The 22,140-nt window shown below is 45.5% G+C and overlaps 1 protein-coding gene across 4 annotated transcripts in view; it reads right to left on the reverse strand.

The window, feature by feature from the left end:
* The window catches only part of LOC125450882 (nipped-B-like protein), a 510,140-nt gene that overhangs the window by 54,458 nt on the left and 433,542 nt on the right, over positions 1-22,140 (reverse strand). For all 4 annotated transcript variants that reach the window (XM_059644995.1, XM_059644996.1, XM_059644997.1 and 1 more), the window contains one exon: positions 431-621. In XM_059644995.1, the coding sequence (XP_059500978.1) occupies positions 431-621 (191 nt within the window). The remainder of the gene's footprint in view (positions 1-430; positions 622-22,140) is intronic.

Raw genomic sequence — 22,140 nt, forward strand, 5'->3', positions numbered from 1 at the left:
AGATCGGAGCAATGGCAGTACAGACGACACTAAGCCACAATAAATGGTGCTGTAAACTGGTTCAACACTGGGCAGTGTTGCTGAATTGCAAAGTAATTGCAATACATTTGAGGTTTCTGCAAAAACAACATCACGCAGAACCTTCAACAACTTTCTTTAACTTATTTAGGGGAGATCCTTTCTATTGGTTATAATGAATTAATCACAATTTTTTTTGAAACATCGAATTTATCAAATAGGAAAATCTGACGTCAAAAGAAATCCTGACAGAAATTATGGTTATCAGAAAAAGCACTTAGCAGCATGCTCAAAAACAGTTGTGAAATGGAATGGTTGCAAGGATGTTTAAACATGCTCTAAACATTTAATGTACATGAAATGGTAAAACAAAATACAATGATCACTAGTGTCAACAGAAAACACAACTTACTTGGACAGGATGGACCAATCCCTGGTTTAGCGTCAGAGCAATAACATTAAGTGCAAAGTGGCGCACAGGAGAGTGCGTGTGGAAAAAAGCTTCCAAAACCTGTTTGAGGTAGAGCTGCATGATGGAACTGCTCATCCCTGAGGAAATATCACCCATCTCCTTTAGGTCTTCCTGTTTTGACACCTTCTTCCCTGTAAGAAAAGAAAGAGTTAATTCCACAGAGTATGTCTGACATGACTATTTCTTGTACTCCTCAAGAACATAATAACTAGGTGCGGATCTGCTGACCAATTCCACCATTTAATACGACGGCTGATTTTGGGCTTCAACTTCACTTTCCTGCCTGCTCTCAAAATCCCTCACTTGCCCCAGGCAGCAAAAAATGTCCAACCCCGAATTATGTGAATTCAACTATCCTTTCACCTAAGTTTGCAACATGCACCCCCCCATCTCCTGTGGTTACATCTTTGGTAAAATGGCTCTCCCATTCACACACATCAGATTTACTCATTCTCCAAAGGTTGTATTCCAGTTCAGTCAAAGACCAGGCTAATATCTGCCTAGAATATGACAGTTCAGAATTTAGTGTTTTCAAAAGTTATGACGTCACAAGATGCAGGCATCACTGGTTGGGCCAGCACGAAATGCCCATTCCCAATTGAGAAGATGGTGATGAGCTGCCATCTTGAATTGGTGCACCCTTCGGGGTACACCACAATGTTGTTAGAAAGGGAATTCCAGGACTCTTGTCCATTGACAGTGAAGGAACATTGATTTAATTACAAATCAAATCGGGGGATGACTTTGGAGAAGAACTCAAGTGGCAGCGTTCAAATTTGTATTCTAGGGGAAGTCTTAACAAGATGCTATGGGGCACCTTATAGACGATGTACAGCGCTGCCATATGTGTTGGAGTTGGAGGGTGTGACATTGAAGGAGTGAGATGGGGTCAAGCAGGCTGCTTTGAGGAGAATGGAGCGAAGGTGTTTGAGTGTTGTTGGAGCTGAATTTTTCTGGCAATGTCAGAATCTGCAACTGGTGAAACAGCTCTATTTCTTCTCTGTTCATTATTTCTTTATTTAACTCTAACAGCCTTGCTTGTTTCTTTTTCTTTTAGTCTTAATGAGTCAGTTCAGCAGCTGCACTACTGATTGAGCTAGTTGAGCCCTGAAGTATGTAACTGGTAGAATGGGAATACAGGTTAGTCTGAAGGAGGGCCCCATGGAGGACTCAAGCAGTGAGGCAATATGGGTAGACCTCAGAAATAGGAAGGAGGCAGTAACAATGTTGGGGCTGTACTACAGGCCTCCCAACAGCAAACGTGAGATAGAGGTACAAATATGTGAACAGATTATGCATAGGCGTAGGAGCAACAGGGTGGTGGTGATGGGAGATTTTAATTTTCCCAACATTGACTGAGATTCACTCAGTGTCAGGGGTCAAGATGGAGCAGAATTTGTAGGGTGTGTCCAGGAGGGTTTTCTAGACAAGTATGTATGCTGTCCAACTCAAGAAGGGCCATACTGGACCTGGTGTTGCGGAATGAACCCGGCCAGGTGGTTGAAATTCCAGTAGGGGACTACTTTGGAAATAGCAACCACAATTCCGTAAGTTTTACAATACTCATGGACAAGGATGGGAGTGGTCCTAAAGGAAGACTTCTAAACTGAGGGAAGGCCAACTATACCAAGGTTCAGCAGGATCTGAGGAATGTAGATTGGGAGAAACTGTTAGAAGGTAAATCCACATTTGATATGTGGGAGGCTTTTAAGGAGAGGTTGATTAGCGTGCAGGAGAGACATGTTCCTGTGAAAATGAGGAATAGAAATGGAAAGATTAAGGAACCATGGATGACAGATGAAATTGTGAGACTAGCCAAGAGGAAAAAGGAAGCATACATGAGGTCTAGGCGACTGAAGACAGACAAAGCTTTGCAAGAATATCGGGAATCTAGAGCGAATCTGAAACGAGGCATTAAGAGGGCTAAGAGAGGACATGAGATATCGCTGGCAAACATGGTTAAGGAAAATCCCAAAGCTTTTTATTCATATATAAAGAGCAAGAGGGTAACTAGAGAAAGGATTGGCCCACATAAGGTCAAAAGAAGAAAGTTATGCGCTGAGTCAGAGAAAATGGGTGACATTCTTAACATGTACTTTGCATCGGTATTCACCAAGGAGAGGGACATGACAGATGTTGAGGTTAGGGACAGATGTTTGCTTACTCCAGGTCAAGTTGACATAAGGAAGGAGGAAGTGTTAGGTATCCTAAAAGACATTAGGGTGGACAAGTCCCCAGGTCCGGATGGGATCACTACCAGGTTGCTGAGGGAAGCGAGAGAGGAAATAGCCGGGGCCTTAACAGAGACCTTTGCAGCATCCTTAGACACGGTTGAGGTCCCGGAGGACTGGAGACTTGCTAATGTTGTCCCCTTGTTTAAGAAGGGTAGCAAGGATAATCCAGGTAATTATCGACCGGAGAGCCTGACGTCAGTGGTAGGAAAGCTACTGGAGAAGATACTGAGGGATAGGATCTATTCCCATTTGGAAGAAATTGGGCTTATCAGTGATAGGCAACATGGTTTTGTGCAGGGAAGGTCATGTCTTACCAACTTCATAGAATTCTTTGATGTGACAAAGTTGGTTCATGAGGGAAAGGCTGTAGATGTCATATACATGGACTTCAGTAAGGTGTTTGATAAGGTTCCCCATGGCAGGCTGATGGAGAAAGTGAAGTCACATGGGGTCCAGGGTGTGCTAGCTAAATGGATAAAAAAACTGGCTGGGCAACAGGAGACAGAGAGTACGAGTAGAGGGGAATTTTTCAAATTGGAGAAGTGTGGCCATTGGTGTTCTACAGGGATCTGTGCTGGGACCACTGTTGTTTGTGATATATGTAAATGATTTGGAGGAAGGTGTCGGTGGTCTGATCAGCAAGTTTGCAGATGACACTAAGATTAGTGGAGTAGAAGATAGTGAAGGGGACTGTCAGAGATTGCAGCAAAACATAGATAGGCTGGAGAGTTGGGCAGACAAATGGCAGATGGAATTCAATCAGGGCAAATGCGAGGTGATGCATTTTGGAAGATCAAATTCAAGGGCGAACTATACAGTAAATGGAAAAGTCCGAGGGAAAATTGATGAACAGAGAGATCTGGGTGTTCAGGTCCACTGTTCCCTGAAGGTGATAACGCAGGTCAATAGGGTGGTCAAGAAGGCATATAGCATGTCCTATATCTTTCACCCCTCAATTTAAGGCTATGCCCCCTCCTGCTCGCCATCACCATCCCAGGAAAACGGCTCTCCCTATCCACCCTATCTAACCCTCTGATTATCTTAAATGTCTCAATTAAGTCAACTCTCAACCTTCTTCTCTCCAATGGAAGCAGCCTCAAGTCCCTCAGCATTTCCTTGTAAGACCTCCCCTCCATACCAGGCAACATCCCACTAAATCTCCTCTGCACCCTTTCCAAAGCTTCCACATTCTTCTCATAATGCGGCGACCAGAACCAAACGCAATACTCCAAGTGTGGGTGCACCAGAGTTTTGTACAGCTTCACCATAACCTCTTGGTTACGGAACTCAATCCCTCGATTAATAAAAGCTAAAACACTGTATGCCTTCTTAACAGCCCTGTCAACCTGGGTGGCAACTTTCAAGGATCTGTGTATGTTGACACTGAGATCTCTCTGCTCATCTACACTACCAAGAATCTTACCATTAGCTCAGTACTTTGCATTCCGGTTACTCCTACCAAAGTGCATCACCTCACACTTGTCCGCATTAAACTCCATTTGCCACCTCTCAGCCCAGCTCTGCAGCTTACCGATGTCTCTCTGTAACCTACAAAATCCGTCGTCACTATCCACAACTCCACCAACCTAAGCGTCGTCTGAAAATTTATAAACTCATCCTTCTACACCCTCATCCAGGTCGTTTATAAAAATGACGAACAGCAGTGGACCCAACATCGACCCTTGCGGTACACCACTAGTAACTGGACTCCAGGATGAACATTTCCCATCAACTACCACCCTCTGTCTTCTTTCAGCAAGCCAATTTCTGATCCAAACTGCTATGTCTCCCACAATCCCATTCCTCTGCATTCTGTACAATAGCCTGTGGGGAACCTTATCGAAAGCCTTGCTGAAATCCATGTACATCTATACTTGTCCCCACACCTCCTCCCTCACCCCTATCCCAGGCCCCAAGATGACATTCCACATTAAGCAGAGGTTCACCTGCACATCTGCCAATGTGGTATACTGCATCCACTGTACCCGGTGCGGCTTCCTCTACATTGGGGAAACAAACGGAGGCTTGGGGACCGCTTTGCAGAACACCTCCGCTCAGTTCGCAACAAACAACTGCACCTCCCAGTCGCAAACCATTTCCACTCCCCCTCCCATTCTCTAGATGACATGTCCATCATGGGCCTCCTGCACTGCCACAATGATGCCACCCGAAGGTTGCAGGAACAGCAACTCATATTCCGCCTGGGAACCCTGCAGCCATATGGTATCAATGTCGACTTCACCAGTTTCAAAATCTCCCCTTCCCCTACTGCATCCCTAAACCAGCCCAGTTCGTCCCCTCCCCCCACTGCACCACACAACCAGCCCAGCTCTTCCCCCCCAACCCACTGCATCCCAAAACCAGTCCAACCTGTCTCTGCCTCCCTAACCGGTTCTTCCTCTCACCCATCCCTTCCTCCCACCCCAAGCCGCACCCCCAGCTACCTACTAACCTCATCCCACCTCCTTGACCTGTCCGTCTTCCCTGGTCTGACCTATCCCCTCCCTACCTCCCCACCTACACTCTCTCCACCTATCTTCTTTACTCTCCATCTTCGGTCCGCCTTCCCCTCTCTCCCTATTTATTCCAGTTCCCTCTCCCCATCCCCCTCTCTGATGAAGGGTCTAGGCCCGAAACGTCAGCTTTTGTGCTCCTGAGATACTGCTTGGCCTGCTGTGTTCATCCAGCCTCACATTTTATTATCTTGGAATTCTCCAGCATCTGCAGTTCCCATTATCTCTCTCTCCAAGTACATATCAACTGGTTTACTCATCTACCTGTCTGGTCACCTTCTCAAAAAGCTCAATAAGGTTTGTGAGGCACGAACTGCCCTTCACAAAACCGTGCTGACTATCTCTAATCAAATTATTCTTTTCCAGATGATTATAAATCCTATCCCTTATAACCTCTTCCAACACTATACCAACAACTGAAGTTAGGCTCGCTGGTCTATAATTACCAAGGTTGAGTCTACTCCCCTTCTTGAACAGGGGAACCACATTTGCTATCCTCCAGTCGTCCGGCACAATTCCTGTAGACAATGACGAGTTAAAGATCAATGCCAAAAGCTCGGCAATTTCCTCCCTGGCTTCCCAGAGGATCCTAGGATAAATCCCATCCAGCCCAGGGGACTTATCTATTTTCACACTCTGCAGGATTTCTAATACTTCTTCCTTGTGAACCTCAATCCCACCTAGTCTAGTAGCCTGTATTTCAGTATTCTCCTCAACAACATTGTGGCTTTCTAGAGTGAATACTGTCGAAAAATATTCATTTAGTGCTTCCCCTATCTCCTCTGACTCCATACACAACTTCCCACTACTATCCTTGATTGGCCCTAATCTTATTCTCGTCATTCTTTTATTCCTTAAATACCTATAGAAAGCCTTAGGGTTGACCCTGATCCTATCCGCCAACAAATTCTCACGTCTCCTCCTAGCTCTTCTGAGCTCTCTCTTTAGGTGTTTCCTGGCTACTTTGTAACCCTCAAGTGCCCTAACTGAGCCTTCACATCTCATCCTAACATAAGCCTTCTTCTTCCTCTTGACCAGAGATTCCACTTCCTTCGTAAACCACGGCTCCCGCGCTCTACAGCTTCCTCCCTGCCTGACAGGTCCAGACTTATCTAGGACACACAGGAGCTCCACATTTAGAACACAGAACATAGAAAAGTACAGCACAGTACAGGCCCTTCGGCCCACAATGTTGTGCCGTGGAATAATCCTTATCCAAAAATAACCTAACCTACATTCCCCTCAATTCACTGTTGTCCATGTGCATGTCCAGCAATCGCTTAAATGTCACTAATGACTCCGCTTCCATGACTACCACTGGTAAACTATTCCATGCGCTCACAACTCTCTGGGTGAAGAACCTCCCTCTGACGCCTCCTCTATACCTTCCTCCTAACACCTTAAAACTATGACCCCTCGTGGCAGTCAATCCTGCCCTGGGGAAAAGTCTCTGGCTATCGACTCTATCCATGCCTCTCATTACTGTGTACACCTCAATCAGGTCACCGCTCTTCCTCCTTCTCTCCAGAGAGAAAAGTCTGAGCTCAGTCAACCTCTCCTCGAAAGACAAGCCCTCCAGTCCAGGCAGCATCCTGGTAAACCTCCTTTGCACCCTCTTCAAAGCCTCCACATCTTTCCTATAATAGGGTGACCAGAACTGGACACAGTATTCCAAGTGTGGTCTCACCAGGGTTTTGTAGAGCTGCAGCATAACCTCGCGGCTCTTAATCTCAATCCCCTGTTAATGAAAGCCAAAACACCATATGCTTTCTTAACAACCTTATCCACCTGGGTGGCAACTTTGAGGGAGCTATGCACTTGAACACCAAGATCCCGCTGCTCCTCCACACTGCCGAGAATCCTGCCTTTAATCCTGTATTCAGCATTTAAGTTTGACCTTCCAAAGTGCATCACTTCGTATTTATCCAGGTTGAACTCCATCTGCCATTTCAGCCCAGCTCTGCATTCTGTCAATGTCTCGCTGAAGCCTGCAATAGCCCTTGATACTATCAACAGAACCTCCAACCTTTGTGTCATCGGCAAACATACTAACCCACCCCTCAACCTCCCCGTCCAAGTCATTTATAAAAACTACAAAGAGCAGAAGCCCAAGAACAGAGCCCTGCGGGACACCACTCAGCACTGACGTCCAGGCAGAATATTTACCATCTGCAACCACTCCCTGCCTCCTGTCAGCCAACCAATTCTAAATCCAGACAGCCAGATCACCCTGGACAATAAAATGTGAGGCTGGATGAACACAACAGGCCCAGCTGCATCTCAGGGCCACAAAAGCTGACGTTTCGGGCCTAGACCCTGCATCAGAGAGGGGGATGGGGTGAGGGTTCTGGAATAAATAGGGAGAGAGGGGGAGGGGGACCGAAGATGGAGAGAAGAGAAGATAGGCGAAGAGGAGAGCATAGGTGGGGAGGTAGGGAGTGGATAGGTCAGTCCAGGGAAGACGGACAGGTCAAGGAGGTGGGATGAGGTTAGTAGGTAGGAGACGGAAGTGCGGCTTGGGGTGGGAGGAAGGGATGGGTGAGAGGAAGAACAGGTTAGGGAAGCAGAGACAGGTTGGACTGGTTTTGGGATGCAGTGGGTGGATGGGAAGAGCTGGGCCGCCCCTCCCCCCACTGTACCATACAACCAGCCCAACTCTTCCCCTCCACCCACTGCATCCCAAAACCAGTCCAACCTGTCTCTGCTTCCCTGAGCTGTTCTTCCTCTCACCCATCCCTTCCTCCCACCCCAAGCCGCACCTCCGTCTCCTACCTACTAACCTCATCCCACCACCTTGACCTGTCCATCTTCCCTGGACTGACCTATTCACTCCCTACCTCCCCACCTATACTCTCCTCTTCACCTATCTTCTTTTCTCTCCATCTTCGGTCCGCTTCCCCCTCTCTCCCTATTTATTCCAGAACCCTCACCCCATACTCCTCTCTGATGAAGGGTCTAGGCCCGAAACGTCAGCTTTTGTGGTCCTGAGATGCTGCTGGGCCTGCTGTGTTCATCCAGCCTCACATTTTGTTGTCTTGGATTCTCCAGCATCTGCAGTTCCCATTATCACTGAGCCAAATCACCCTGTATCCCATACCTCCTGACTTTATGAATGAGCCTGCCGTGGGGAACCTTATCAAATGCCTTGCTGAAGTCCACATACACCACATCCACTGCTCGACCCTCGTCAACCTATCTTGTGACTTCCTCAAAGAACTCATTAAGATTTGTAAGGCATGACCTGCCCCTCACAAAGCCATGCTGACTCCCTTTAATCACGTTATGCTTTTCCAAATAGTCATAAATCCTATCCCTCAGAATTCTTTCCAAAACCTTGTTGACCACAGACATAAGGCTGGCTGGTCTGTAATTTCCAGGGATTTCCCTATTCCCTTTCTTGAAAAGAGGAACAACATTTCCCTCCCTCCAATCTTCCGGTATGACTCCCGTGGAGAGTGGGGAAGCAAAGATCTTCGCCAGTGGCACAGCAACCTCCTTTCTCACCTCCCGGAGCAACCTAGGATAAATCTGGTCTGCCACATTTCTAATGTGCCCAACCCCTGCAGTTTCCTTCCCCATCCTATGCTCCCTAAATCTTGCCTAATCTCATCATAATTGCCTTTCCCCCAACTATAACTCTTGCCCAGTGGTATACACCTATCCCTTTCCATCGCTAAAGTAAACATAACAGAATTGTGATCGCCAAGATAACAAAATGAGAGGCTGGATGAACACAGCAGGCCAAGCAGCATCTCAGGAGCACAAAAGCTGACGTTTCGGGCCTAGAGCTCTCTGATGAAGGGTCTAGGCCCGAAACGTCAGCTTTTGTGCTCCTGAGATGCTGCTTGGCCTGCTGCGTTCATCCAGCCTCACATTTTGTTATCTTGGAATTCTCCAGCATCTGCAGTTCCCATTATCTCTGACAGAATTGTGATCGCTATCACCAAAGTGCTCACCTACTTCCAAATCTAACACTTGGCCGGGCTCATTACCCAGTACCAAATCTAATGTTGCTTCGCCCCTTGTTGGCCTGTCTACATACTGTGTCAGGAAGCCCTCCTGCACACACTAGACAAAAACTGACCCATCTATAGCACTCGAACTACAGTACACCCAGTCAATATTTGGAAAGTTGAAGTCCCCCATGACAACTACCCTGTTTCTCTCACTCCTATCGGGAATCATCTTTGCTATCCTTTCCTCTGCCTATCTGGGACTATTTGGAGGCCTGTAGAAAACTCCCAACAGGGTGACCTCTCCTTTCCTGCTTCTATGACAGGTTAGACAGAGGATCTGGATCGGCGTAGGCTTGGAGGGCCGAAGGGCCTGTTCCTGTGCTGTAATTTTCTTTGTTCTTTGCACAAACAAGAGCGAAAAACACACTTGACCTCATCCTCACTTAACTACCTACTGCAGAGGCATTTATCCATGGACAGTATTGGTAAGAATGACCACTGCATGGTTCTCATGGAGATAAAGTCCCATCTTCTCAATAATACTGTGTTGTGTTGTGTAGCACTTTCACCATGCTAAATGAGATAGACTTCGAACTGATCTGGCAATTCAAGTCTGTGACCAGCAGCAATGGTACTGTACTCCAAAACCATCCCCCACCTCTTTGGACAGCATAATCACCATCAAGCCAGGGGATCAATCCTGGTTCAAGTGAAGACTGCAGGAAGGCATGCCAGGATTCAAACCTGGGTCCCCATTTCATTACCTGGGACTCTAGAGTTACAGTCCCGTGCTGATGCTACAAGGTTATCAGCTCACGACCAACAGTGCTATCAGAGATAATGGGAACTGCAGATGTGCTATCAAACAGCACCTACTCAGCAATGAACTGTTGACTGGCACCCAGTTTGGGTTCTGTTAGGGCCACTAAGCTTCGGACCATATTACTGCTTTGGTTCATACATGGACAAAAGAACTAAATTCCAGAAGTGTGGTGACAGTAACAGCCCTCGACATCAAGGCTGCATTCGACCGAATGTGGCATCAGGATCCCTAGCAAAACTGCAATCAATGCGTTTCAGACGCAAACTCTCGATGATTGAAGTCATACTTGGTACACTGGAAAAATAAAAAAACAATGCTGCACAGGACCAAGCTTTTTGGCTCTCCAAACCTGTGCCGACACATTTTGCCATTTCATACAAAAACTGTCTTCACTTACACAATCCATAGCCCTGTATTCTCCTACTAATCATGTATTCGAAGTGCTTCCAGAATCCTGCTATTGTGTCAACTTCCACCAGCTCCTTTGCAGCACATTCCAGGCACTCACCACCTTTTTTGTGACCAACTTGCTTCACACATCTCTTTTAAACACCCCCCCACTCTCCCCAATTGAACCTATGTCCCCTAGTAATTGACCCCTCCACCCTGGGAGAAAGCCTGATACTTTCCACTCCAAACGTGCTATTCACAATCTTATAAATTTCTATCAGGTCACCCCTCAACTTGCTACGCTCTAGAGAAAACAAACCCAGTCTCATCCAACCTTTCGTCATAGCTGAAATCCCCCAAAGCATCCTGGCAAACCTTTTCTGTACCCTCTCCTAAGCATCCACATCCTTCTGGTAGTGTGATGATCAGAACTGTATGCAATATTCCAAGTGTGGCCAAACTAAAGTTCCGTAAAGCTGCAGCATAATTGGTCTATCCTTATACTCAATACTGCTTCCAAAGAAGACAAGCTTGCCATGAGCCTTTTATTTTACTACCTAATCTACCGGCACTGCCGCCTTCAGTGATTTGTAGGCCTGCACACCCAGATCCCTCTGCATATCAGTACTCTTAAAGGTTCTGCCATTCACTGTATAATTTCCATCTGTACTTGAACTTCGAAAATGCACCATCTCACATTTGCCCCAATTAACTCAATTTGCTATTTTCCTGCCCATGCCCCCAACTGTTCTATATTTTGTTGTATCCTCTAAGAATCCTCCTCACATCTGCAGCTCCACCAATCTTTGTATTGTCCACAAACTTACTAAGTAGGCCAGCTATGTTTTCCTCCAAATCATTTCTGTCGACCACGAGCAGAGGTCCAAGCACTGGTCCCTGTGGAACACTGCTAGTCATAACTCTCCATTCTGAAAAGCATCCTTCCATCACTACCTTCTGTCTCCTATGACTAAGCCAGTTCTGCATTCATCTTGCTGGCTAACCCTGATACCATGTGGCTTCAACCTTTTGTACCAGTCTGCCTTGAGGGGCCTGGTTAAAGGTTTTTCTGAAGTCGATGTAGACAACATCAACCGCTTTTCCCTCAATCATCTCTGTCACCTCCTCAAAAAAATGCAAGTTAGTGTGTCACGACCTCCCCTGTGCAAAACCAAGCGGTCTGTGGCTAATAAGTCCATTTACATATAGATCTCGTCCCTGAAATCTTCTCCAATAACTTCTCTTTCACCAACATGAGACTCACAAGCGTGCAACTTCCTGGATTATCCCTGCTAGTCTTCTAAAACAATGGGGCAACACTGGCTATTCTCCAGCCCTCACTTGTGGCCAAAGAAGGTACAAAAATGTCTGTCAATGCTCCACAAATTTGTTCTCTTGCCTCCCTAAATATTCTGGGATAGATATCATCAGTACCCAGGGACTGTGACATTTTTTTGGAGGCCAGTCATTCCAGGTCCAAGACATCTGTCCAAGGGTTCCTCAGGGTAATGACATAAGCCTAAGCAACTTCAGCTGTTTCATAAGGTGGGAAGTGGACATGCTCACTAACGATTGCACAACGTTCAACACCATACACAGACTGCTTCAATGTCTGAGGAGTTATGTTCAAATGCAGCAAGACCTGGAGATTACCAAGATAATAAAATGTGAGGCTGGATGAACACAGCAGGCCAAGCAGCATCTCAGGAGCACAAAAGCTGACGTTTCGGGCCTAGACCCTTCATCAGAGACTCTGATGAAGGGTCTAGGCCCGAAACGTCAGCTTTTGTGCTCCTGAGATGCTGCTTGGCCTGCTGTGTTCATCCAGCCTCACATTTTATTATCTTGGTAATCTCCAGCATCTGCAGTTCCCATTATCTCAGACCTGGAGATTATCCAGGTTTGAGCTGACAAGCAGCAAATAACATTCATGCCAAGTAAATGCCAGGTGATGACCATCTCCAAGATCAGAGAATCCAAAAAACGTCCCTTGATATTCCACAGACGTATGACTGAACCCTGCCAACTAATTATATCCCAGAGGTTACCACTGACCAGAATCTAAACTGGACTAGCAGTATAAATACAGTTACTGCAAGAATCAGAATACTAAGAATATTTTCCAGCTTTGTTTTTTTTTGCTTATAATGTATTCTCATTTAACTTCTTTTGAAACCTTGAAAACAAAGAAAATAGCAGCAAGCCTTTCAGCCCTTCATGCCTGATGACCATTCAATATGACTGATTACCCAACTCAATACCCTGTTCCCACTTTTTCCCCATACTCTTTGGTCCATATCTAACACCATGAAAATATTCAATGTTTTTGCTGCAACCACGTTCTGAGGCAGAAAATCCACAGTCTCACCTGCGGGTGAAGAAATGTTTCTGCACAGTCATACACACAGAAACAGACTCTTTGGTCCAATCAATCTATACTAACCATAATCCCAAACTAAACTATTCCCACTTGCCTGCTCCTGGCCCATTTCCCTCTAAACCTTTCCTTTTCATGCACTTAACCCCTTTATGTCTTTTAGATGTAGTAACTGTTCCGCACCCACGACTTCCTCAGGAAGTTCATTCCACACGCAAACCACCCTGTGAGTAAAACAGAGATAATGGGAACTGCAGATGCTGGAGATTCCAAGATAATAAAATGTGAGGCTGGATGAACACAGCAGGCCAAGCAGCATCTCAGGAGCACAAAAGCTGACGTTTCAGGCCTAGACCCTTCATCAGAATTTGCCTCATGCCTTTTTTACATCTCTCACCTCTCACCTTAAAAATGTGCCCCCTTGTCCTGAAATCCCTCATCCTAGGGAAAAGACAAGCATCATTAACTCTACCTATACCCCTCAACATTTTGTAAACTTCCAACCCAGGTCATCTTTCAACTTCCAATGGAGCAGTTAAAAAAGTCCCAGCTATCCAGCTTTTCTTTGTAACTCAAACCTTCCATACGTGGCATCATCCTGGTAAATCTCTTCTGAACCCTCTTTAGCTTGATAATACCCTTCCTATAACTGGGCAACCATGAACTGGGCACATACTCCAGAAGAGGCCTCATCAATATCCTGTATAACCTCAACATGACTTACCAACTCCTTTATTCAAAGGACTCAGCAATGAGGATAACCATGCCAAACACTCTTTTAACCACTCTGTTAATATATGACATCTTATTCCTGAAAGATTTACTCTTTATTCTTAACCTATGATCGCTGGTCTGTACTCCCCTACCATCTAGAACATCCCTGCTGCACCTAAGCTGTCTAATCCTGATGGAATTTTATAGATTTTTATGATATCACCTCCATTCTGCTAAAATTCCGTTCATATGATTTAACCAACTCAACCTCTCCTTATGTCAGTACTGTTATCCCAGGAATCAATCTGGTAAACCTTTGGTCTACTCCCTCTGTAGCAAGACCATCCTTCCTTACATAAGCAGACCAAAACTGCATACAATATTCCAGGTTTGACGTCACCAATATCCTAAACTGTATGCACTAAGATATCTTTGTTGCTGTACTCAAATCAAAAATACTGTTTGCCGCTTTTATTACCTGTGGCATCTGCCCACTTAATTTCAGTGACTGGTGCATGAGGATCATAAAACCATAAGATATAGGAGCAGAATTATGCTATTCGGTTCAGCGGGTCTACTTCATCTTTCAATCATGGTTGAAATGTTTTTCAATTCTCCTGTATTCTCCACACAAATTCATCTCCCCACTAATCAAGAACATATCTCTGTCTTAAATATACTTAATAACTTGGGAGCCCACAGTCTTCTGCGGAAATGAGGTCGATGAAGAAACTCCTCATATTCTAGTTCTAAAGGGTTGCCCCTTCACTCAGAGTCTGTGCCCTCAGGTCCTAGTCTCATCTTCTCCACTTCCATTTTACTCAGGCTTCTCAGTGTTCTGTAAGTTTCAATGAGATCCCTCTCATCCTTCTAAACTCTGAATACAGTCGCGGAGTCCTCAAATGCTCAAATGATAAGGCCTTCATCCCCAGAATCATTCCTGTAAACTTCCTCCGGATACTACCTCCAACATCAGCACATCCATCCTTCAATATGGGGCCCAAAACTGCTCACAATATTCCAAATGTGGTCTAACCAGAGTCTTGTAGAGCCTCAGCAGTATAAATTTATGATGTCCTGTAGCTGCTCTAAGACATCTTTGGCACTAGAACCACAGAAGCAACATACAATCTGTCTTGTTCGCACCCAAAGAAATGTGTATGTATTCCCTCTGTAACTGACTTTCTTATGACCAACTGTTAGCACTGCTGCCTCACAGTGCCAGGGAATCATGTTCTACTCCAACATGGAATTTGCATGTTCTCTCCATGCCCATGAGGGTTTCTGTCAGGTGCTCCGGTTTCCTCGCCTCAGTCCAAAGAGGTGCAGGTGAGGTGAATTAGCCATGCTAAATGTACAGTAATGTGGTTAGGGGTGTGAGAGTTGTTATTTGGCATATTGGTGCAGATATGATAGGCCAAATGGCCTCTTTCTGCACCTTAGGGATTCTATGAACATTGTATTTCCATGCTCACTGCTCCACCCCTTTGCAGCAGAGCCAATCATGGTGCCACAAATTTGGCTGTTGCTGTTTTCCTCAAGAGGCTGTTCCCCTTTAACAGTTTCCAAAGTGGTATATCTGTTTTATTGGGGGAATAGCTACACGGGATTCACACACTGCCCGGTCATCCAATCCCTTTCTCCCTGTGAAGATCCTGGCGAGGTGGTCACACTGCAGGCTATGTGCTACTACCATGCTCTCAGCTTTGCAAAAATTCCATTATTCCCAGCTGCTGCTCCAGTTCCAAAGCCCGGGCTACCAGGAGCTGTATGTGGAGACATTTCCTGAAAACATGCTGGTCTCAGGTACTGGAACCATACACGGCTTCCACACAGAGCAGGAGGTGCACACCATGGTTTTGAGCTCTCCTGCCATTACTTACTCATTAAATTAAAAGTTCTGAAAGATGCTTAATCAGACTAATGTCAATTTCTTTCAGATCCTTCTTTCCTGTGATAACAAGGTGTAGAGCTGGATGAACACAGCAGGCCAAGCAGCATCAGAAGAGTAGGAAGGCTGACATTTCAGGCCTAGACCCTTCTTCAGAAAACTTTCCAAAGAAAGTTAGATGCTGACATGGGGTGAAAAGGTGAGATAGAAGTTTTATTTCACTGATTTAGGGAATGGCTGGCCCAGCAATTATTGTCTATCCCTTGAGTCAATGTTGGTGAGCTACTCAGGTGGAGTTGGTCACAACCTTGTTTAACTCCAGTCTGAATCTAAAAGTTATCATTTTCAGATCCTCTAATCAGGTCACGTCGTCATTCAGGAGTCAAATGGCAGCTAACATACTGGACTATGAATTATTGGACTTCACGATTTATTGAATCAGATGACTTGGTCAGACTGATGAAGATGAGGAGTAATTCTAGATTTTTGGTCCCAAGATTTTCCTGGAGCTGCCAAGCTACAAAGATCACCCTCTACAGTACCACTGCTGGATTAAAAGACACCTGGATTTCCAGGATGAATTCCTCAGTGACAAGACAAGAGCAGTTCAACAGCATGCAGATTATGTTCTTACTCATAATGGACAGAAAGGAAATCTTCTCTAGTTTCTACAATTGGATTTATTCCTCTTCTTATCAATGTTTGTGACAGTGAAATCTGTTGGGATGTCCTCTTTTTCCCCCCAGAGATGAGATGAAGTCGTCTTGTCATGAGCTGAGAACAACTAGCATGATAGACCTCATTGGATATACCAATGGTTTGCAGGCTTGTCATCTGCTGGGTGGCCCTTTTAAGGTCAATGGTAGGTGGAACACCTAAAGAATCTCACTGGGTGCTGCAGGATGGATTGAATGTGGAAGTTGGTGGTATCATGGTAATAGCACTAGTCTGTTAATTCAGCGGTTCAGGGTCATGCATGGGAATGGGCAAAAATGCCACAAGGGTGAAATTTAAATTCAAGTGAAACCGTTTGATAGTATAGAACTTGAATACTGCTGAAAAAAAATCATTTCGAAAAGAATAGACTTATTGGGGATAATCAGCATGGCTTTGTGCAGAGGAAGTCTTGTTTCACAAATCTGATTGAGTTTTTTCAGGAAGTGTGAAAGATGATTGATGCGGATAGGGCATATGATTTTGTCTACACCTGCTTTACTAAAGGATTTGAACAGATCCCTTATGACAGGCTGGTCCTTCAGATAACATCACATGGGATCCACGACAGAGTTGGTAAACTGGATACAAAATTGGCTTGGTTGTAGAAAACAGAGGATCATCGTAGAGGGGTGTTTTTCTGACTGGAGCTCTGTGACCAGTTGTGTACCACAATGATCAATACTGGGACCTCTGTTGTTTGTAACATAAATAGACACGCACGTATGCAGATTAAAAAAAAAGCAATTTAGATGAAATGTCAGTGATTAGTAAGTTTGCAGGCTAGAGAAAAATTGAAGGTGTGGATTCTGCGGAAGGTTGTCAATAGGATGCAGCAGGGTATAAATCAGTTGGAAAAACTGGGCAGAGAGATGACAGCCGGTGTTTAATTCAGACAGGTGTGAAGTGATGCATTTTGGAAGGTCAACTGCAGTAGGAAACTATGTAGTAAATAGCAGGAACCTTAGGAACACTGACATAGAGTGAGAATGGGGTGGAAGGCCATAGCTCTGAAAGTAGCAACATGAGTGAAAAAGGTATAAAGAAGGGGTACTGCATGTTTGTCTTTATTGGTCAGGGCACTGAGTATAAAAGTTAGCAAAGCATATAATGTGGCAAAGGCAGTGGGAAACCAGAAGATTGGGAAGCTTACAAAGAACAACAGATAGTAACAAAAACAAAATAAGGAGGGAGAAGATTAAATATGAGGGTAAGCTAGCCAGTAATATAAATGAAGACTGTAAGAACTTCTTTAGATATACAATGGGCAAAAGAGAGGCAAAAGTGTACATTGGACCACTGGAAAATGACACAGGAGAGACAGTAATGGGGAGCAAGGAAATGGTTGAGGAACTGAATAATTGCTTCTCGTCAGTCTTCACGGTGGAAGACATGAGTAATATCCCAAAAATTCAAGAGCCGGGGGCAGATTTGTGTATGGTGGCCATCACCAAGGAAAAGGTTCCAGAAAAACTGAATGGCCTGAAGGTGGATAAGTCACCTGGACCAGATGGACTGCACCCCAGTGTTCTAAAGGAGATAGCTGAAAAGACAGTAGTGATCTTTGAGGAATCGCTAGAGTCAGAGAGTCTCAGAGGAGTAGAAAATTGCTAATATGACACCTCTGTTTAAAAAGGGAGTAAGACAAAAGATGGAAAATTACAGGCTGATCAGCCTAACCTCGGTCACGGGTAAGATTTTAGGTCCGTTGTGAAGAATAAGATTTCTGAATACTCGGAAATGTATGGTAAAACAGAGCAAAGTCAGCATGGTTTCATCAAGGTCATGCCTGACAAATCTGCTGAATTCTTTGTGGAAGTAATGAGCAGCGTAGATCAAGGAGAGCCAATAGATGTTATCCACCTGGACTTCAAGAATGCCTTTGACAGGGTGCTGCACAGGAGATTGCTGAGTAAGAAGGGCCCATGGTGTTAGAGGCAAGGTGCTAGCATGGATAGAAGATTGGCTGTCTGCCAGAAAGTAGAGAGTGGGGATAAATGGGACTTTCTCAGGATGGCAGCCGGTGACAAGTGGTGTTCCACAAGGGTCAGTGCTGGGGCCACAATTTTTCACTTTATACATTAATGATTGAGATGAAGGAACTGTGGGCATTTCTGGCTAAGTTTGCAGATGATACAAAGATAGGTGGAGGGACAGGTAGTGCTGAGGAGGCAGGGAGGCTGCAGAAGGACTTGGACAGGCTATGGGAATGGGCAGAGATGTGGCAGATGGATTATAACATGGGAAAGTGTAAGGTCAAGGACTTTGGTAAGAACAACAAAAGCATGGAAGGGAAGGTAGGGAAGCTGGGAAGGTAACTTTTTTTTGCCACTTTAAAAAGCTTACCTCGAGCAGGAGCGGTCCTCATTTTCGCGAGGAGAGTGAGCGAGCCAGACAGAGAGAGCACCAGGAAGCTGTCGGGAAGGTAACTTTTTTTTTGCCACTTTAAAAAGCTTTAAAAAGCGGGAGCGGTCTTCATTTATTTGGGCAGCGGCTGAACCCGAGACACTACACGTGTAGTGTCTCCCACCCGCCCTTCTCCTCTAACTGAAAAAAAAAGACTTGGTGGTGTGTAGATAAGGTAAGGCTTTTTCTATTTCACGTTTCTTTGTATATATCGTGTGATTGCCAAAAACTTTTTTGCTTCCTTTTTCATTAATCTAAGTAAAGTTTAACAATGTCAGGGGATCTCACGCCCGTGTTGTGCTCCTCTTGCTCAATGTGGGAGCTCAGGGACAGGGCTGATGTCCCTGACTCCTTCACGTGCAGGAAGTGTGTCCAGCTGCAGGTCTTGTTAGACCGCATGACGGCTCTGGAGCTGCGGATGGACTCACTTTGGAGCATACGCGATGCTGAGGGGGTCGTGGAAAGCACGTTTAGCAATTTGGTCAGATCGCAGATTAGGATTGCTGAGGGAGATGGCAAATGGGTGACCAAAAGGCAGAGGAAGAGGAGGAAGGCAGTGCAGGTGTCCCCTGCGGTCATCTCCCTCCAAAACAGGTATTCTGTTAGGGGAGATGGCTCACCAGGGGGAGGCAGCAGTAGCCAGGTTCAAGGCACCGTGGCTGGCTCTGCTGTACAGAAGCGTGGGAAAAAGAGTGGAAGGGCGATAGTCATTGGGGATTCAATTGTAAGGGGAGTAGATAGGCGGTTCTGCGGTCGAAAACAGGACTCCCGAATGGTATGTTGCCTCCCAGGTGCACGGGTCAAGGATGTCTCCAATTGGCTGCAGAACATTCTGAAGGGGGAGGGCGAACAGCCAGTTGTCGTGGTGCATATAGGCAGAAAACGGGATGAGGTCCTACAAGCAGAATTTAGGGAGTTAGGAGCCAAGTTAAAAAGTATGACTTCAAAGGTAGTAATCTCAGGATTGCTACCAGTGCCACCTGCTAGTCAGAGCAGAAATGAAAGAATAGCCAGGATGAGTGCGTGGCTTGAGAGATGGTGCAGGAGGGAGGGGTTCAGATTTGTGGGACATTGGAACTGGTCCTGGGGAAGGTGGGACTATTACAAAGTGGACGGTCTACACCTGAGCTGGACTGGAACCAATATCCTTGGGGGTGCTTTTGCTAATGCTGTGGGGGAGGGTTTAAACTAATGTGGAAGGGTGATGGGAACCAAATATTGGACAGAAAGGGGTAGGAACGAAAGCCTGCAGGGGACTAAATAATGGAGTCAGTGTGACTAAAGGGAAGAGTAGTCAGGGAGTAGATGATGAACACAAAGGGACAGGTGGTCTGAGGTGCATTTGTTTTAATGCGAGAAGTGTAGCAGATAAGACAGATGAGCTTACGGCTTGGATCGGTACCTGGAAGTATGATGTTATTGCTATTACTGAGACTTGGTTGAGGGAAGGGCATGATTGACAACTAGTTGTCCCAGGATATCGATGCTTCAGGCAGGATAGAGAGGGAGGTAAAAGGGGTGGAGGAGTTGCAGTACTGGTCAAAGACGATATCACAGCTATACTGAAGGAGGACCCTATGGAGGACTCAAGCAGTGAGGCAACATGGGTAGAGCTCAGAAATAGGAAGGATGCAGTGAAAATGTTGGCGCTGTACTACAGGCCTCCCAACAGCAAACGTGAGATAGCAGTACAAATATATGTAAACAGATTATGGAAAGGTGTAGGAGCAACACGGTGGTGGTGATGGGAGATTTTAATTCTCCCAACATTGACTGGGATTCACTCAGTGTTAGGGGTCAAGATGGAGCAGAATTTGTAAGGTGTTTCCAGGAGGGTTTTCTAGAGCAGTATGTATTGTAGTCCAACTCAGGAAGGAGCCATACTGGGCCTGGTGTAGGGGAATGAAGCAGGTGGTTGATATTACAGTAGGGGACTACTTTGGAAATAGCAACCACAATTCCGTAAGTTTTACAATACTCATGGACAAGGATGGGAGTGGTCCTAAAGGAAGAGATCGAAACTGGGGGAAGGCCGACTATACCAAGATTCAGCAGGATCTGAGGAATGTAGATTGGGAGAAACTGTTTGAAGGTAAATCCACATTTGATATGTGGGAAGCTTTTAAGGAGAGGTGTGCAGGAGAGACATGTTCCTGTGAAAATGAGGAATAGAAATGGCAAGATTAAGGAACCATGGATGACAGATGAAATTGTGAGACTAGCCAAGAGGAAAAAGGAAGCATACATGAGGTCTAGGCGACTGAAGACAGACAAAGCTTTGCAAGAATATCGGGAATCTAGAGCGAATCTGAAACGAGGCATTAAGAGGGCTAAGAGAGGACATGAGATATCGCTGGCAAACATGGTTAAGGAAAATCCCAAAGCCTTTTATTCATACATAAAGAGCAAGAGGGTAACTAGAGAAAGGATTGGCCCACCTAAGGGCAAAGAAGGAAAGTTATGCGCTGAGTCAGAGAAAATGGGTGACATTCTTAACATGTACTTTGCATCGGTATTCACCAAGGAGAGGGACATGACAGATGTTGAGGTTAGGGACAGATGTTTGCTTACTCTTGGTCAAGTTGACATCAGGAAGGAGGCAGTGTTGGGTATCCTAAAAGACATTAAGGTGGACAAGACCCCAGGTCCGGATGGGATCTATCCCAGGTTATGGAGGGAAGAGAGAGAGGAAATAGCCGGGGCCTTAACAGATATCTTTGCAGCATCCTTAGACAGGGGTGAGGTCCCGGAGGACTGGAGACTTGCTAATGTTGTTCCCTTGTTTAAGAAGGGTAGCAAGGACAATCCAGGTAATTATCGACCAGCGAGCCTGACGTCAGTGGTAGGGAAGCTACTGGAGAAGATACTGAGGGATAGGATCTATTCCCATTTGGAAGAAATTGGGCTTATCAGTGATAGGCAACATGGTTTTGTGCAGGGAAGGTCATGTCTTACCAACTTCATAGAATTCTTTGAGGACGTGACAAAGTTGGTTCATGAGGGAAAGGCTGTAGATGTCATATACATGGACTTCAGTGAGGCGTTTGATAAGGTTCCCCATGGCAGGCTGATGGAGAAAGTGATGTCACATGGGGTCCAGGGTGTGCTAGCTAGATGGATAAAAAACTGGCTAGGCAACAGGAGACAGAGAGTACTAGTAGAAGGGAGTTTCTCAAATTGGAGACCTGTGGCCATTGGTGTTCCACAGGATCTGTGCTGGGACCACTGTTGTTTGTGATATATGTAAATGATTTGGAGGAAGGTGTCGGTGGTCTGATCAGCAAGTTTGCTGATGACACTAAGACTGGTGGAGTAGCAGATCGTGAAGGAGACCGTCAGAGATTACAGCGGAATATAGATAGATTGGAGAGTTGGGCAGATAAATGGCAGATGGAGTTCAATCCGGGCAAATGTCAGGTGATGCATTTTGGAAGATCAAATTCAAGGGCGAACTATACAGTAAATGGAAAAGTCCTCGGGAAAATTGATGAATAGAGAGATCTGGATGTTCAGGTCCATTGTTCCCTGAAGGTTGCAACGCAGGTCAATGGGGTGGTCAAGAACGCATATGGCATGCTTTCCTTCATTGGATGGGGTACTGAGTACAAGAGTTGGCAGGTCATGTTGCAGTT

This window comes from Stegostoma tigrinum, chromosome 3, assembly GCF_030684315.1.
Source record: "Stegostoma tigrinum isolate sSteTig4 chromosome 3, sSteTig4.hap1, whole genome shotgun sequence".
NCBI classification, from domain to species: domain Eukaryota; kingdom Metazoa; phylum Chordata; class Chondrichthyes; order Orectolobiformes; family Stegostomatidae; genus Stegostoma; species Stegostoma tigrinum.